Source organism: Nicotiana tomentosiformis, chromosome 9 (assembly GCF_000390325.3).
Source record: "Nicotiana tomentosiformis chromosome 9, ASM39032v3, whole genome shotgun sequence".
Taxonomy (NCBI): domain Eukaryota; kingdom Viridiplantae; phylum Streptophyta; class Magnoliopsida; order Solanales; family Solanaceae; genus Nicotiana; species Nicotiana tomentosiformis.
In genome coordinates, this window is record NC_090820.1 from 42,802,615 (window position 1) to 42,821,303 (window position 18,689).

General features: G+C 39.8%; 1 protein-coding gene across 1 annotated transcript; it reads right to left on the bottom strand.

Moving 5' to 3' along the window:
• Positions 1-1,396: 1,396 nt before the first annotated feature.
• On the bottom strand, positions 1,397-2,416 carry LOC138898672 (uncharacterized). The gene is made up of 3 exons (XM_070184753.1): positions 2,132-2,416; positions 1,861-2,032; positions 1,397-1,641 (listed from the first exon to the last, which is right to left on the bottom strand). The coding sequence occupies exons 1-3, from the start codon at positions 2,414-2,416 to the stop codon at positions 1,397-1,399; spliced, it is 702 nt and encodes a 233-aa protein (XP_070040854.1).
• Between the last annotated feature and the right edge of the window lie 16,273 nt (positions 2,417-18,689).

The window sequence follows — 18,689 nt, forward strand, 5'->3', positions numbered from 1 at the left end:
TCAGTAAATACCTCACACGAGACACCGTAGAGGTAATGCCACCAAATCATCAATGCGTGAGCAGTGGCTGCCAATTCTAAGTAATGAACATGATAATTCTTCTCATGAACTTTCAACTACCGCGACGCATATCCAATCACCCTGCCTTCTTGCATCAATACTGCACCAAGCCCAATGTGAGATGTGTCACAATATACCTTATACGATCTTGAACTTGTGGGTAATAACAACACTGACACCGTAGTCAAAGCGGTCTTGAGCTTCTGAAAGGTCAACTCACACTCGTCTGACCATCTGAATGGGACACCTTTCTGGGTCAGTCTGGTCAATGGGCTTACTATAGATGAAAACCCTTCCACGAACCGACGATAATAACCTGCCAAACCTAGGAAACTCCGGATCTTTGTAACTGAAGTATGTCTAGGCCAATTATGAACATCCTCAATCTTCTTAGGATCCACCTTTATGCCTTATGTTGATACAACATGCCCCAAAAAAGCAACTGAGTCTAACCAAAATTCACATTTTGAAAATTTGGCGTATAACTGATTATTTTTCAAAGTCTGAAGCACACTCCGAAGATGCTGCTCATGCTCCTCTCTACTGCTGAAGTAAATCAAGATATCATCAATGAATACAACCACAAAATAATTCAAATAGGGCTTGAACACCCGATTCATCAAATCCATAAATGCTAATGGGGCATTTGTCAACCCAAATGACATCACTAGGAATTCGTAATGCCCATACAGAGTCTGAAAAGCTATCTTAGGGACATCAAATGCCCTAATCTTCAACTGATGGTAACCAGATCTCAAATCGATCTTCGAAAATACCTTGGCACCCTGAAGCTGATCAAATAAGTCATCAATTTTAGGCAGCAGATATTTGTTTTTTATAGTGGCCTTGATCAACTGTCGATAATCTATACATATTCGCATAGAGCCATCTTTCTTCTTTACAAATAGTACTGGTGCAAGTCTTGTAACTGCTCCTTCAATTCTTTCAACTCCGGCTGGGCCATACGGTATGATGGGATAGAAATTGGCTGAGTGCATGGAGCTAAATCAATACAGAAGTCAATATCTCTGTCGGGTGGCATCCCTGGCAAATCTGCTGGAAATACTTTTAGAAATTCACGAACAACTGGTACTGAGTCCATAGAAGGAACATCCACACTGGGATCGCGAATATAATCCAAATAGGCTAGATACCCTGTCTCGACCATACGCCGAGCTTTCATATAAGAAATAACCCAACTGGTAGAATGACCAAGAGTTCCTTTCCACTCTAACCGAGGTAAATGGCTAGGGTCACTGTCTTGGCATGACAATCCAATATAACATGATAAGGTGACAACCAATCCATACCCAAGATGCCATCAAAATCTACCATATCAAGAAGTACCAATAATAACCACACACAAAGTATAAACATGATCTACTACAACACAGTCTTCCACTGGTGTAGATACACACACAGAAGCACTCAGAGAATCACAAGGCACAACCAAATATGAAGCAAAATAGGAGGACACATAGGAATAAGTAGATCCTGGATCAAATAGAACTGAATCATCTCTATGAAAAACTGGAATAATACCTTTGATCACATCATCAGATGAATCGGCCTCAGGCCTAGCTGGAAAAGCATAAAATTGGGGTTAGGCCCCACCACTCTGAACTACGTCCCTGTGACGGCCTCTAACATGTTGGTCTCCACCTCTAACGGTCTGACCTCCACCTATAATGGACTTACCTCCACCTCTAGCTGCTTGACCTCTACCTCTAGCTGGCTGAGAATGTGGTGAAGAAACCGGTGCCGGTATGATGGCACGAGAATCCTGCTAAGATCTATTACTTGACAACCTAGGGCAATACCTCCTGATGTGACCAATGTTCCCACATTCATAACACCTATCCTGATGTTGTGACTGCTGAAGCTGAAGCTGACCCAAATGGGCCAGATAACCATTGTAGTGACTCTGGAGTGGTAGTTCACTGATAGGAGCTGAATGTGCACTAAATGCTGGCTGCCCAGAGTAAGGCATAATAGGACGGTGACTCCCTGAAGCATTGTGAGATGCCTGAAGTGCTGAATGAAATGGTCTGGGAGGATGACCCCTACCAACATTACCCCTGCCTCTAGACGAGGTACCACTGAAACTACCGAACTGACGAGGCCTCTTATCAGACCTTTGCCCTCTATCCTGTGCAAAAACCATCTCGATCCTCCTCGCGACATTAGCAGCTGCTTGAAAAGAAATCTCACTTCCGGTTTCCTTGGCCATCTGAAGCCTGACAGGATGAGTGACTCCCTCAATAAACCTCCTCACTATTTCTCCCTCAGTAGTTAGTAAAAGGAGAGCATGGCGTGCTAAATCCACAAAATAGGACTCATTTTGAGTAACAGTCATATTGCCCTGCTGTAGACACTCAAATTTCTTGCGGTAATCCTCTCTCAGTTTGATAGGAAGGAACTTCTCCAGAAATAGCCGCGAGAATTGCTCCCATGTAAGTGCAGGCGATCCAATAGGTCTAGTCAATGTATAATCTCTCACCACCTCTTGGCAGAACCCATCATCTAAAATACAGCAAAATCAACCCCATTGGTCTCAACTATACCCATGTTCTGCAGCACCTCATGGCAGCGGTCAAGATAATCCTGTCGGTCCTCAGAATGTGTACCACTGAAGTGAATTGGAAAGAGCTTAGTAAAATTGTCCAGTCTCAATAAGGCCTCAAAAGACATGGCGGGCCTATCACCGGTCTGTGCAGCAACAACTAGCTGAACTACCCCAACTAGCGGGGATGCCAGAGCCTGATTATAAGGAGCTATCTGTTCTGGAGCGGGAGTAGTAGGAAGTTGTGCTCCTCCCCAGCCTGTGAAACGGCTGGTGCCACTATAAATGTACCATTCTAGGACACGCCCTTCATAAGGCTCACCAACGTAATAGAGCGTCCTGAAGTACTGGAGTACCTATGAACCCTTTTGGAACCTGAATTGGTCCAACCGGTATAGTCTGAACTGGAACCTCTTCCTGAAGGACCACCTGAGGTTCTATAACAGGTGTTGCTGCTCGAGCTCTAGACTGAGCTCTACCTTTGCCTTTACCTCGGCCTCTAGCACGACCTCGGCCTCGACCTCTACCCTTGGCCATAGTTGCCACTGGGGGCTCTGGTCCCTGTCCATCGGTAGATGTATTACATGTTCTCACCATCTGCGAGAGAATAAGAGTAGAATGGTTCAATCATCGATGATAGAATAAAATTGCACGACAGAATAAGAAAGATGTGATATTGTTCCTAAACTTCATAGCCTCTAAGAGATAAGTACAGACGTCTCCGTACCGATCCTTGAGACTCTACTAAGCTTGCTCGTGACTCGTGAGACCTATGTAACCTAGTGCTCTGATACCAACTGTCACGACCCGAAATTCCCACTTTCAGGATCATGATGGAGCCTAACATTTCACTTGCTAGGCAAGCCAACGTTAGAATAATATTAGCCATTTTAAAACAATTTTAAATTAATTAATAACAAAGGAACCAATGTGGAAGTAAAGTCTGAAATGTAGTGAATAATCCATAAAAATAGCGATGTCTAAATACCATCCCATAATTGGTGTCACAAGTGCACGAGCTAGAATAATACAAATAAAGGTCTAAATAAAATAAATTTTTCTGAAAATAAACACACAACTAAAGTAAAGTAGACGGGGACTTCAGAACTGCAGACGCCGTGCAGTTATACCTCAAGTCTCCTCTGGGTATCTGAAATCCGAGGAAGTCTATGGTACGTCCCTAGGACCAACTCCGAAATCTACACAAGAAGTGCAGAGTGTAGTATCAGAACAACTGAGCCCATGTACCGGTAAGTGCCAAGCCTAACCTCGACGAAGTAGTGACGAGGCTAAGGCAGGTCACTTACAATAACATGTACGCAATTATAGTAATAACAACAATAATAAAACTAAATCAGGTAACTCATTTTAATAGTTGAAGCCAATTCAGTAGTCAAAACCAATTATTATTTCCATCAATTTCTGTTGTAGCGTGCAACCCGCTCCCACAATATATTCATATTCAATCATCCAATATAATTATTTCAATCAAGTATATATAGACTTTTAAATAAGTCTGTTGTGGCATGTAACCCGATCCCCCAATATGGACTTTTAATAAGTCTATTGCGGCGTGCAACCCGATCCCCCAATATGAACTTTTAATAAGTCTATTGTGACGTGCAACACGATCCCCCCAAAATGGACTTTTCGTAAGTCTGTTGCGGCGTGCAACCCGATCCCCCCATATGGACTTTTAATAAGTCTGTTGCAACGTGCAACCCGATCCCAGAATATGGACTTTTAATAAGTCTGTTGTGGCGTGCAACCCGATCCCCCAATATATATTTATTTTCATTTCGGTGTCGACGTGCAACTCGCTCCTCCACTATATTCATTTACCAATTATTATAAAAGAAATTGCCCCAATAAATACAACAATTAATATGGAATTATAAGACGACAAGCATACTATAATTATGATTTATTTATGAAACAGACAATGAAAAATAGCAATTTATTTTGGAAAACAGGGAGAAAATAGACAGTTTAATATTTTATATGCTAAATGTCAAGTAACAATTATGACACATAAATCAAATAAGCATGTAACAATTATTGCAGGAATTCAAGAATTAATATTTGACAAAGAATAGGAGAGACACAATTATTATAACAATCAATTCGTGTCTTAGAACAATTAGTGATTTTCAAATAATTATGCAAACAATTAATTTGATGACGTACAAACACTCGTGACCTCGCCTATACGCCGTTACCATGCATTTCACATAACAAATAATTTAAGGGTTCTATTCCCTCAAGTCAAGGTTAACCACAACACTTACCTCGCTTTCCAAATTTCAATCAATTACTCGACCACAACTTTTTCTTTTGAATTTGTCTCCAAAAGCGTCAAATCTCTTCACAAACAACTCAATATACTCAATACGAATCATAGGAATTAATTCCATATGAATTTACTAAATTTCCAGGTTAAAATCCAAAATTCATTTTAAAAATCAACAGTAGGACCCACGTCTCAAATATCGGAAAAACTTACGAAATCCAAACACCCATTCCGAGACGTCCAACAATACAAAAATTATCAAATTTAGATCCCAAATGGACCTTCAAATCTTAAATTTTTGTTTTTGGAAGATTTTATAAAAATATAATTTTCTCCCATAATCTCACAGATTCATGATATAATTGAGTATGGAATGATGAAATATAATCAATATAGGATAAGCAACACTTAATCCAATATGTTTCCATGAAAATCGCCAAAGAATCACCTTACCCGAGCTTAAAAATGGAAAATGATTGAAAATGGGACGAAATCTCATTTCCAGAACTTAAGTTCTGTTTTTTGGATTTTTACCCTTCGCGAACGTAGTCAGCGCCTCGCGTTCGCGAAGCACAAATTTGTGCTGTCCAAATTTTACCCTTCACGAACGCGAGGGCTACCTCGTGAACGCGATGCTTGCCTGGCTTGGCCTTCGCGAATGCAAAGGCAAATTCCTCTCCGATCATTTCCCCTTCGCGAACGCAAGGCTTTGGTCGCGAACGCGAAGATTTGCACCTCGACCCTTCGCGAACGCGTTCCCTATGTCGCAAACGCGAAGCACAAAACATGCCAGTCCAATTTGCTCTTCGCGTTCGGGAGATTACCTTCACGAACGTGAAGAAGAACACACCAGAAGCTTGAAGTTTACAGAAAACTAGATTTTTCTAAGTTCGAAATCATCCCGTAGCCTATCAGAAACTCACCCGAGCCCTCAAGGCTCCACACGAAACACGCACCCAAGTCCTAAAACATCATAACAACTTGCTCGCGTGATCAAATCGCCAAAATAATACCTAGAACTACGAATCGGATACCAAATCAAAGGAAAGTTTCAAGAAAACATTAACACTTATATTTTCATAACTGAACGTCCGAATTACGTCAAATTAACTCCGTTTCTTACCAAATTTGACAGACAAGTCATAAATATTATAGTGGACCTATACAGGTCTTCGGAACCAAAATACGGACTCGGTGTCAATAAATCCAACATCAGTAAATGCTTAAAAATCATTAAGCTTTCAAACTTTTAAATTTTCATCAAAATTCCATATCTCGGGCTAGGGAACTCGGAATTTGATTCCGGGCATACGCCCAAGTCCCAAATCAAGATACGGACCTACCAGAACTGTCAAAACACTAATCCGAGTCTGTTTGCTCAAATTATTGACCAAAGTCAACTTAGTTGAGTTTTAAAGCTCTATTTGACATTTTAATCTATTTTTAACATAAAAACTTTCCGAAAAATTATACGGGTTGTGCATGCAAGTCGAGGAATGATAAATAGTACTTTTTGAGGTCTTACAACACATAATTAATTATCAAATTTAAAGATGACACTTTGGGTCATCACACTGGTACAATTATATTTTGCTCACTAAGAAATAACCAATTAATAACACCCCGTGAGAATTATGTTAATTAATCAACTTAAGACTAGTGGTTTAAACCGAAATATTTTTCTTTCTTGAATTGTGCTAAAAGAAAGTAAAAACTTCGTGAAAATATTTTTACTAAGGACCAATAATCTTTCCTACAATAATTTCTCCGTGAGAATTAAAACTGAGGCAAGCAAGATTACTAACTTGAAATAATAATTCACTGAAAAATTACTTTTACTCTACTATTTTATTCATCAGTTATTATATATTAATTTAGCTCCATGAGAATTACAAAATTAATATATAAATAACTTAGAGATAAAATATATAGACGTGATAATAGAGTAATTGAAAATCATCATTTCAGCACAATATGAAATGTAATAAAATGCTTCAAGCCAAGAATATATAAAAACTGAGATAGTATTATAAAATATATCAAGTTTCATCAACTATCCCAACAAAAATAGATTACTCCATTATGGAGTAAGAAAAGCTAAAAAAGATATTTAGAAGACTAGAAATATTTAAAAGACTTAGGAAATATTTTTACTACAAAGAAAGAAGATCAAGACTAGTTCTTGTCTTACAAAAGATTTTTTCCCTTATACAAAGAGAGCTTGCTATTTATAGGAAACGATGAGTAGCTTTTGTCATGTTACATTTTTGTGAATGTGAAATCCATGTATGCGAAGTGACCTTTGTGTACGTAGATTCTATATATGCAAATATGATACTTGTGCTTCAATTTTGACTTCATGAGTTAGTCTTGCAAATGTAGGTTCCATGTATGCGAATGTGACTTTTGCAAATATAGATTCCACACATGCATCTATGACTCTTTTGCTTCCCTTCTTGACTTCATGAGTTAGACTTGCAAATGTAGGTTCCATGTATACAAGTGTGACCTTTGCGTATATAGATTCCACATATACATCTATAGTTCTTTTGCTTCCATTCTTGACTTCATGGGTTAGACTTGCAAATATAGGTTCCATGTATGCGAATGTGACCTTTGCAAATATAGATTTCACACATGCATCTATGACTCTTTTTCTTCTCTTCTTGACTTCATGAGTTAGACTTGGAAATGTAGGTTCCATGTATGCAAATGTGACCTTTGTGTATATAGATTCCAGATATGCATCTATAGCTCTTTTGCTTCCATTCTTGAATTCGTGGGTTAGACTTGCAAATGTACGTTCCATGTATGCGAATGTGACCCTGCGTATATAGATTTCACATATTCAACTATGCTCCTTTTCATCTCTAATTATATCTTTCCATAAGCCCATATGTATATTCCACATTTGCGAATATGAAGATAATGTGTGCAAATGTGAATTTGCTTCATTCTCTTGTCTTTTAGCCTTTTTCCTTCTTTTTCATAATTTTCTTTTCCTACAAAATTTGTTAGAAACTATGCAAGGATAGGATATCATTATTCATATTTTATTTTTAAAACTTATTTTTTTACATATGAAATTACATGAATAATTTATATCCATCAAATACCCCCATACTTGACATACTCGAACTTTTGCTCGTCCTCGAGGAAAAAGAATACTTTAAAAAAATATTTTCCAAAATCCATGACAATTGTAGGATAGAAAATTTATACAAAATAAATATCCTCAAATATGGTAAATGCAATTAACGTTTTTAAATTCACAAAATCTTTTATCTTATTTTTGAATTCTGCTTTGATCAACAAGAACTTGCAATCTTCTTCCCCTGAATCTTTTAGAATTGATAGATTTATGATCACTTATTCAGTTAGTATCATACTCTTATCCATAGGATTTCTCCTCACGTTTTTCTCCACTAATATAGGTTCAACACTAATTTTTAGAATCTTTCTAGGATTTTTCTTGGCTTGTAATTTCAGGCTTCAGGCTGGTAGGATAAGGATATTTTTAGAGTGATTTCTTTTCCCCAGCTTGGATCAAACATTTTTTGGTGCTCAATAATTCCTCCCTTTGATAACATTTTTTTTTTTGTAATTTCAAATATCTTATATTCACATAAATGTTTTTTAAACACTTTTTTTTCTTCCATCTCCCTTTGCTCATTTTTAGCTCGAAGATCTCATGACTATATATATATATATATATATATATATATATATATATGTGTGTGTGTGTGTGTGTGTGTGTGTGTATAGTTACTCTTTCTTTTTATTTTTTATAATCATGGTGTTAAAAAAATAGGATTAAGGCTCAAAGAAGGGTTCTAAAAGGAATATATATGTATTTGGTTAGAAATAAGAAGGGTAAAAAATGGTGAATCAAAGAAGGCCTAATTTTATTTTTCAAAAATCAGTATCACCCATTATTTCGCGTTGAGAAACATTTAGAGCAAGTTCTAGCCAAGTTTATTGATTCTACCTGTTTTGCGATAATAATTATTCTCAATTCCAATGATTTTCTGAGATAAAGACGCTTGCTCCTGCCTTGACAAAATAAAAATCATAGATATTGTATTTATATGGTGAAGATGAAAAAAATTAATCAACATATAGTAAATAATTTATTTTGTTAATTAAAATCTACAAATAAGATAGAGGAGAGAAAAATAATTATATATAAAGATATAAGAAAATAAAACTTTATATAAACATCTATATCCATTAATCTTTTATATATATATATATAACATATATTAGAAATGCATCAGGATTTATCCCTCCACACGTGAACCATTTCATTGGCGTCGATAAAACGCATGATGAGAGATATACATATATAAGTATTAATGTAAGGAAAAGAAAAAATTAGTACTAATGTATATAAAAAAAAATCTTTTTGGCTTTCAAATTTACAATCACATAAGAAAGCTTGAAAGAAACTGTGACCACACATATTCTATGTGTAATAGACTAGCTAATTTAATGTAACAACCCGGCCGGTCGTTTTGAGTATTACAACCCTGTTCCCCCATTTACTACTCAATTTATGCTTTATAATTATCTAATGACTTACCAGGCTAGTTGGTTCGGGTTCAGAAGGATTTCAGAATGAATTGAGACACTTAGTCTCATAATTGAGAATTTAAGTTGAAAAAGTTGACCGGATATTGACTTATGCCTAACGACCCCGGATTTGAATTTTGATGGTTCTATTAGCTCTGTTGGGTGATTTCGGACTTAGGAGTGTATCCGGATTGTGATTTGGAGGTCCGTAGTGGAATTAGGCTTGAAATGGCGAAAGTTGAATTTTTGGGAAGCTTGACCGAGGAGTTGACATTTTGATATAGGGGTCAAAATCCGATTCTAAAAATTGAAACATGTCAGTTATGTCATTTATGACTTGTGTGCAAAATTTGGGGTCAATCGGACTTGATTTGATAGGTTTTGTCGTTGAATGTAGATGTTGAAAGTTCTTAGTTTTATTAGGCTTGAATTGGGGTATGATTCGTAGTTTTAGCATTGTTTGTGGTGATTTGAGGGTTTGACTAAGTTCGTATGATATTTTGGTACTTGATGGTATGTTTGATTGAGGTCCCGGGGGCCTCAGGTGAGTTTCACATGGTTAACAGAATGAATTTTAAACGTGGAACTTGGCTGGAATATTTTGATGGTTGTGTGTGGTTTCCTTCTTCGCGTTCGCGAGTGGGTTCTCGCGTTCGCGAAGGGGAACTTGAGGCAGGTAAGATTTGCTCTTCTCGTTCGTGAGTGGGGTCTCGTATTCGTGAAGAGGAGCTAGGGGTAGGCGAGGTTGTTCATCGCGTTCGTGATTGGGTGTCGCGTTCGCGAAAATGAAAGCCAGCCTGGGGGAACTTGGTCTTCGCGTTTTGCGAGACCAGACTCGCGTTCGCGAAGGAGGAAATCCGGGCAGCACAAAAATGTGCTTCACGAATGCGAGGGTGATGTCGCATTCGCGAAGAAGAAACGCCTAGATAGAATGTTTAAGTTCTGACTTTCCATTTTTTTACGGATTGGAGCTCGGGAAGAGGAGATTTTTGGGAGATTTTCTGGGAAAACAACGGGATAAGTGTTCTGTCACGACCAAAAATCCTAACCTATCGTGATGGTGCCTATCGATGGTACTAGGCAAGATGATTCTAAAAAATACTTCCAATGTTTCACAAAAGATAAGTCAAAGCTTTTACATGATAGAGTTTTCGTAAAAACAGGAGTTAAACTCATGAGCATCTAAACAACTAGTCTAAGAAATAGTGTCTACATGAGTCTGTGTCAAAATACCAATACAGAAAAGAAAAGATAACGAGGAAGGAGAGATAAGGACTGCGAATACTGGCAGCTACCTCGTGAATCTCCGATACTCAACCATGCACGAGATCAACGTCCTCCGTGACTGGGAACACCTGGATCTGCACATGAAGTACAGGGTGTAGAGTGAGTACAACTAACTTAGTAAGTAACAATAATAATTAAGGAACTAAAAGGTAGTGACGAGCTATACAAATACAGTTCATTTTAGTAATTTCAGCAATGAAAGTAGACATGTTTCAATTCCGGCAATTTAAGTCAAGTCAGTTACACATTACCAAGTTCAGGTAAAACCGGATACAATATTGTTTTGAATAAATTTTAGAACAATGACATAAATCATCTAAGTGCAGCAACAATGAAACAAGTGCAATCTCTTAGGGCAACAGTCCCTCAAGCTCTCTCAATAGCTCAACACTCGGCTCTCAGCCCTCAATACTCACACTCAATAGGTACTTGTGCTCACTGGGGTATACAAACTCCGGAGAGGCTCCTACAGCCCAAGCGCCATAATCCGCACGGACAACTCACGTGCTACAGTATCAATATGTGGATTTGTACGGACGACTCACGTGCTGCACAGACAACTCACGTGCTATAGTATCATATCAAGATTTGCACGGACAACTCACGTGCTATAGTATCATATAAAGATCCACACGGAAAACTCACGTGCTATGGTATAATTACCTTACAATAGGCCCTCGACCTCACTTAGTCATCAACCTCTCTAGTCTCATGGCCCTTAGTAATAAAGGGGAATCAACCTAAAACAGAATGATATCAGGTATCAGCAGGGAATAATAGAGACTGGGGTATAATATGCAAGTAATACTATGATTGAGTAAAAGTAACAATAAGCAGGAAGGTTCAACAAGTATTACGACCACTGGGGTCTTTACAGCACCAACACATAGCCTAAGCATGATTCACTGTCAAATTCTATAGCACAGAAAGGGTACATAGCTAACAACAAGCTTATTTAACTTTCCAGTTTCATGGAATGGACCAAGTCCCAATTCTCAGAGTGCACACCCACACGCCCATCACCTTGCATGTGTGTCACCTCCAAAATACTCACATAATATAATAATCCAGGATTTCATACCCTCATGACCAAATTTAAAATTGTTACCTACCTTAAACGTGTAATTCTTTATTCCAATATGCCCTTGCCTCGAAAATTGGTCTCCGAAAGCCTCGTATCTAGCAACAATTAATTCGATTTAGTCAATAACAATTATTATAATTAATTCCATAAGGAAGTACTAATTTTCCAATAAAAATCTGAAATTAACTCAAAAATCGCCATATCTCAGAACCCAACAAAATTTACAAAATATGAACGCCCATCCAACCACGAGTCCGACCATACAAATTTCACCGAATTCTGACATCACCTCGACCCTCAAATCTTCAATTAAAGTCCTTGAAGATTTCTACCATTTTAAACTCAATCTTTACCCATTTGCACTCAACAATCTTTCCACAAACCTTATTGGTATGTGTATGTATAAATAATACTCTAACACCCAAGAATCATACTCTTAATCAACCATCTTCTACCCCGAATCCGAAATTGAAAAACTAGGGTATGAAACCTTACCTCTTAGATGAAGAACTTGAGAGATTTCTTGTTGGATTTCAAGGCTTGAGAAAGATTTGATGAACAAGACACTTGAGCTTCTTCCTCTCTTTAAAACACTCTCACTTCTCTCTAAAAATATCTTGTTTTAGCTCAAAACTGACTTAACCCCTCTCTCTACCCGCTTTTGGGGATATTAAATGAGCTCCTACGTGTGCGGCCGCGTACCTGGGCAAGCGACCGCGCACCTGAGGCAGAAACTCTCAAATATGCGTGGTCGCGCATATGACATAGGTCCAGTAAAATGGCCATAACGTTCTGTATACATATCCAAATTACAAACGGTTTGATGCGTTGGAAACTAGACTCAAAGGGTTCAACTTTATAGGCTATACACCATATACCTATTAATATGTTGAGTGTTATACACCATATACCATCATAAAAGTTTCAACTTGACTTAGCCTTAGGGCTCTTCTTAGACCAAAAACCATTCTTAATGCACCTCATACATATATCATCATGATAAATTGATATCATTCAAGTTATCAGTCTTGTTCATACCCGAATTGATATAATTAGCACCCACTAATATTCTTAATAGTCTTAAAACACTTACAAATTTTACGGGGTGTTACATTCTCCCCCACTTAAGAACATTCATCCTCGAATGTTTTATAAGTCATTATTAGGCACAGTATTATCCTTAACCATCATCTTTAATCGTTCTTGACTTCATATAGATCTTAGATATTCTTCCAACATTTCAACTTCCTTAAGGCCGCAAAATTTGGCTAACTCCCAAATTTTTCAGAAATTTCGGCAGAGTGTCCTCTGCAATTGGGCCTAACCACCTATCAGAGAATCACTAAAACATGTCCTACCAACATATACATGAACCAACGATGCAACATAACATTAAAACAGTGCCAATTGTGGCCTAACGAGCAATATACTACCAAAAAGGAACACCTTTAACATCAGCTATAGATTTGATACATAATTGATAGAAGGTAACTCTTAGCATTTTTGTGGAACACAACTTTATAAATACATGACTATTCAAACAATTGAGGGTACTTCTTATTCATTTCTTCCTTGGATTCCCAAGTGGCCTCTTCAACCTGTTGGTTTTGCCATAACACTTTCACAGAGGCAATTTCTTTATTTCTCAACTTTTGAACCTGCCTGTCTAAAATGACCACCGGCTCCACATCATAAGTCAAATTACCGTCCAGTTGCACTGTACTAAAATCCAAAATATGAGACGGATCCCCAACATACTTTAGGAGCATGGAGACATGGAACACTTGATGAACACCTGATAGACTAGGTGGAAAGGCAAGATCATAAGCCACCTCTCCAACTTCTTAAATATTTCAAAAGTCCCAATATATCGAGGGTTCAACTTGCCCTTCTTCCCGAACCTCAACACACCCTTCATGGGCGAAATCTTAAGCATAACCTTCTCCCCAACCTTGTAAGCAACATCACGGACCTTCCGGTCGGCATAACTCTTCTGTTCTGACTGTGCCGTGCGAAACCGTTCCTGAATCACTTTGACCTTCACCAAAGCATCCTGAACCAAGTCAGTACCCAATAGCCTAGCCTCACCTGACTCAAACCAACCCACCGGAGACCGGAACCGTCTCCCATACAAAGCCTCATACAGAGTCATCTGAATACTCGACTAGTAGCTGTTATTGTAAGCAAACTCCGCGAGTGGCAGAGATTGATCCCAAGAACCCCCGAAATCAATGACACAAGCACGTATCATATCCTTCAATATCTGAATTGTGCACTCGGACTGTCCGTCCGTCTGAGGGTGAAATTACGTACTCAACTGAACATGTGTGCCCAATTCTCATTGCACTGGTCTCCAAACTGTGATGTAAACTATGTGCCCTGATCTGAAATGATGGAAACTGGCACACCGTGTAGGCGAACAATCTTGCGGATATAAATCTCAGCCAACCGCTCTGAAGAATAATTAGTACCAACGGGAATAAAATGCGCGGATTAGGTCAACCGATCCACAATCACCCAAACAACGTCAAACTTCCCCAAGGTCTGTGGAAGCCCTACTACAAAATCCATGGTAATACGCTCCCATTTCTACTCCGGAATTTCAAGTCTCTAAAGCAATCCTCCCGGTATCTGATGCTCGTACTTTACCTGTTGACAAGTTAAACACTGATCTACAAACTCAACTATACCCTTCTTCATTCGCCTCCACCAATAGTGCTGCCTCAAATCTTGATACATCTTCGCAGTACCTGGATGAATGGAGTACCGCGAACTGTGAGCTTCCTGGAGAATCAACTCACGCAAACCATCTACATTAGGCATACATAGCCTGTCCTGCATCCGTAATACACCATTGTCCCCGATAGTGACTTCCTTGGCATCACCGTTCTAAATTGTGTCCTTAAGAACAAGTAGATGGGGCTCATCATACTGACGTTCTCTGATACGATCATAAAGAGAAGACTGAGAAACCACACAAGCCAAAACTTGATTCGGCTCCGACACATTCAATCTAACAAACTGGTTAGCCAAGGCCTGAACATCCAAGGCTAAAGGCTTCTCTACTACCGGTAAATATGCTAAGCTGCCCAAACTCTCTGCCTTACGACTCAAGGCATCGGCCACCACATTGGCCTTTCCGTGATGATAGAGAATGGTGATATAATAATCCTTAAGAAACTCTAACCACCTCCGTTGCCGCAAATTAAGATCCCTTTATTTAAACAGATATTGTAGACATCGGTGATCGGTATAAACCTCACAATGGACACCGTACAAATAATGCCGCCAAATCTTCAAGGAGTGAACAATATCTGCTACTTCAAGGTCGTGGGCGAGATAATTCTTCTCATGTACCTTTAACTATCTGGACGCATAGGCAATCACCCTACCGTCTTGCATCTATCACTGCGCCGAGACCAATACGTGATGTGTCATAATACACAGTATAAGACTCTGAACTTGTAGTCAACACTAATACTAGGGTTTTAGTCAAAACTGTCTTGAGCTTCTGAATGCTCTCTTCACACTCATCCGACCACCTGAAAGGAGCACCTTTCTAGGTCAATTTAGTCAAAGGAGATGTAATAGACGAGACACCCTCCACAAAGCGACGATAATAACCAGCCAAGCCGAGAAAACTCTGAATCTCAGTAGCTGAAGATGGCCTAGGCCAACTCTGAATTGCCTCTATCTTCTTTGGATCCACTTTAATCCCTTCACTGGACATTACGTGTCCTAAGAATGCCACCAAACTAAGCCAGAACTCACACTTAGAGAATTTGGCATAAAGTCTCTCCTCTCTTAGCCTCTGTAATACAATATTCAATTGTCGTGCATGCTCCTCCTTGCTACGTGAATACACCAGAATATTATCAATAAATACTACGACGAAGAAATCAAGATATGGCTGAAATACAATACTCATCAAGTGCATAAATGATGTTGGGGCATTGGTCAGCCCAAAAGACATCACAAGAAATTCATAGTTTCCATAACGAATCTTGAATGCCGTCTTTAGAATATCCGAATCCCAAATTTTCAACTGGTGATAACCCGATCTCAAATCAATTTTGGAGAATACCCTCGCTCCCTAAAGTTGGTCAAATAAATCATTAATACGCGGCAAAGGATATTTGTTCTTGATTGTAAATTTTTTCAATTGTCTGTAATCAATGCACATTCGCATAGTACCATCTTTCTTTTTCACAAACAAAACTGGTGCACCCCAAGGTGACACATTAGGCCTAATAAACCCCTTATCAAGGAGATCCTGAAGTTGCTCTTTCAATTCTTTCCATTCAGCTGGTGCTATACGATATAGAGGAATATAAATGGGTTGTGCGCGCGACACCAAGTCAATACTGAAATCAATATCCCTATCGGGTGGCATACCCAGTAGGTCTGTAGGAAATACATCCGAAACATTTCGCACTACCGGTACTGAATCAATTGTAGGAGTATATGCATCAACATCTCTTACAAAGGCCAAATATGACAAACACCCCTTCCCCACCATACGTTGGGCCTTCAAATCAGAAATTACCCTACTGGGAACATAATCTAGAGACCCTCTCCATTCGACCTTTAGAAACCCCGGCATTGCCAACGTCACGGTTTTTGCATGACAATCAAGAATAGCATGACATGGGGACAACTAATCCATACCCAAGATTACATAGAAATCAACTATACTAAGAAATAAGAGATCAACTCTAGTATCCTGTCCCCCAATAGTTACCACACACGGCCGATACATACGGTCTACAACAATAGTATCGCCCACCGTCGTCGGTACACGAACAGGTGAAACTACGGACTCACTAGGCATATCCAGATAATGAGTAAAGTATGATGACACATACAAATAAGTAGATCTAGGATCAGATAATATAGAAGCCTCAGTATGGCACACTAAGACAATACTTGTGATCACTTCATCTGAGGCAATAACATCTAGCCTGATAGGAAAAGCATAGAATCGGGCATGACCATCACCTGATCAACCTCCCCCTCTTGGGTGACCCCTAGATGCATAACCCCCACCCTGAGATGGCTGGACGGGTGGTGGAACTGGTGGTGCTGGTGCCGTCACTCGAGAACTCTATTGTGGAGCCCCACTCAACAGCCTAGGACAATCTCTTTTGGTATGACCCAATTCTCCGCACTCGAAACAAACCCTCCTCTGACGGAACTGCTACTCCTTAAACCCGAGGAATTACCTATAGAAGCCTGAGCGGATGAGGCATAATGAGAACTCTGCTCTGGTAGTGCACTGAATGAAGACTAGCCTGGCCGAGCACTGTAAGGACCGTGGCTAGCTGATGCACCACGATGAGCTGGATGAGTCATCTGAGCAGGACTATAAGGGCGATCCCTGCTGTGGTAGGACTGTCCCCTAGAAGGTATCCCACCAAAACCGCCCAAACCTCGAGGCTTCTTGGTCTCCCTGTCACCATGATCCTGGATACGAACCACATCTATCTGCCGAGCAATGTCAACTACCTCATCAAAAGTAGCACCTGATACCCACTCCCTAGTCATAAGTAACCGCAGCTGATATGTAAGGCCATCAATGAAACTCATAATCCTCTCCCTATCAGTGGGAACCAACCAAACTACGTGATGAGCCAACTTAGAAAATCTCATCTCGTACTGCATCACAGACATGCCATCCTGACGTAACTGCTCAAACTTCCTGCGCAGCTCCTCTTTGTGAGACTGCCGCACAAACTTCTTCAAAAAGAGAACGGAGAATTCCTGCCATGTAAGTGGTATTGCACCGATCTTCCTGCACCTCTCATAAGCCTCTCACCAACTGAAGGCAGCCCTAGAAAACTGAAAAGTAGTGAACGAGACCCCATTGGTCTCCAGAATACACGTTGTTCGAAGCATCCACTGGTACTCCACTAAATGATGAAGGTCGAAGCCTCCTAAATCTCTCAAGCCTCCTCTGCTCATCCTCTACCATAACAGGAACTACCGGGACCTGAGCAGCTGCAGCCGACTGGGCTAGTAATGCCCCCGATATCTGAAGTCCCTGTACTACCTGATCAGGTGTACGGGCAACTGGGGTATGAGTACCTCCACCGGCCTGAGAAGTGGCAGGTGCAGCCTGAACCGAAACAACCTGAGCAAGGCCAGTGCAAACTGTCAATATCTGGTCCAAAGTCTCCTAAAGGCCTGGAATCTCAATGGGCATAGCTGGTGCCTGAGCTGATCCTGTCGGCTCAGCTATATCAGGAATCTACTCCTGAGCTAGAGCAACTGGTGGTGCTACAGGTGCTGCTCCAACTGCTGTACGAGCTACACCTTGACCTCTCCCTCGACCCCGGCCTCTACCATGGCCCCGGCCTCTCGCGACCCTAACTGGTGGCTGACTGTACGATCCAGTAGTACGTGTTCTCACTATTTGTGAGAGAATAGAATAACAAAATTTTAGTTTTCCGGAATCAACAAGTTCGCAAGATAGTATAAAAGAAAGTGAAATTTTTCCTAAGGGTTTGGTAGCCTCTCAAAGATAAGTACCTACGTCTCTGTATTGATCCGCAAGTCTCTACTAAACCTGCTCATGACTCGTGAGACCTATGTAACCTAGGGCTCTGATACCAACTTGTCACGACCCAAAATCCTAACCTGCCATGATGGCGCCAATCAATGGTACTAGGGAAGTCGATTCTCAAAAATACTTCTAATGTTTCACAAAAGATAAGTCAAAGGTTTTACATAACAGAGTTTTCGCAAAAAGAGGAGTTAAACTCATAATACAGTGCGGAAAAATACACCAAACTTTGGGTGTCACCTAGTCATGAGAATCTAAACAACTAGTCTAA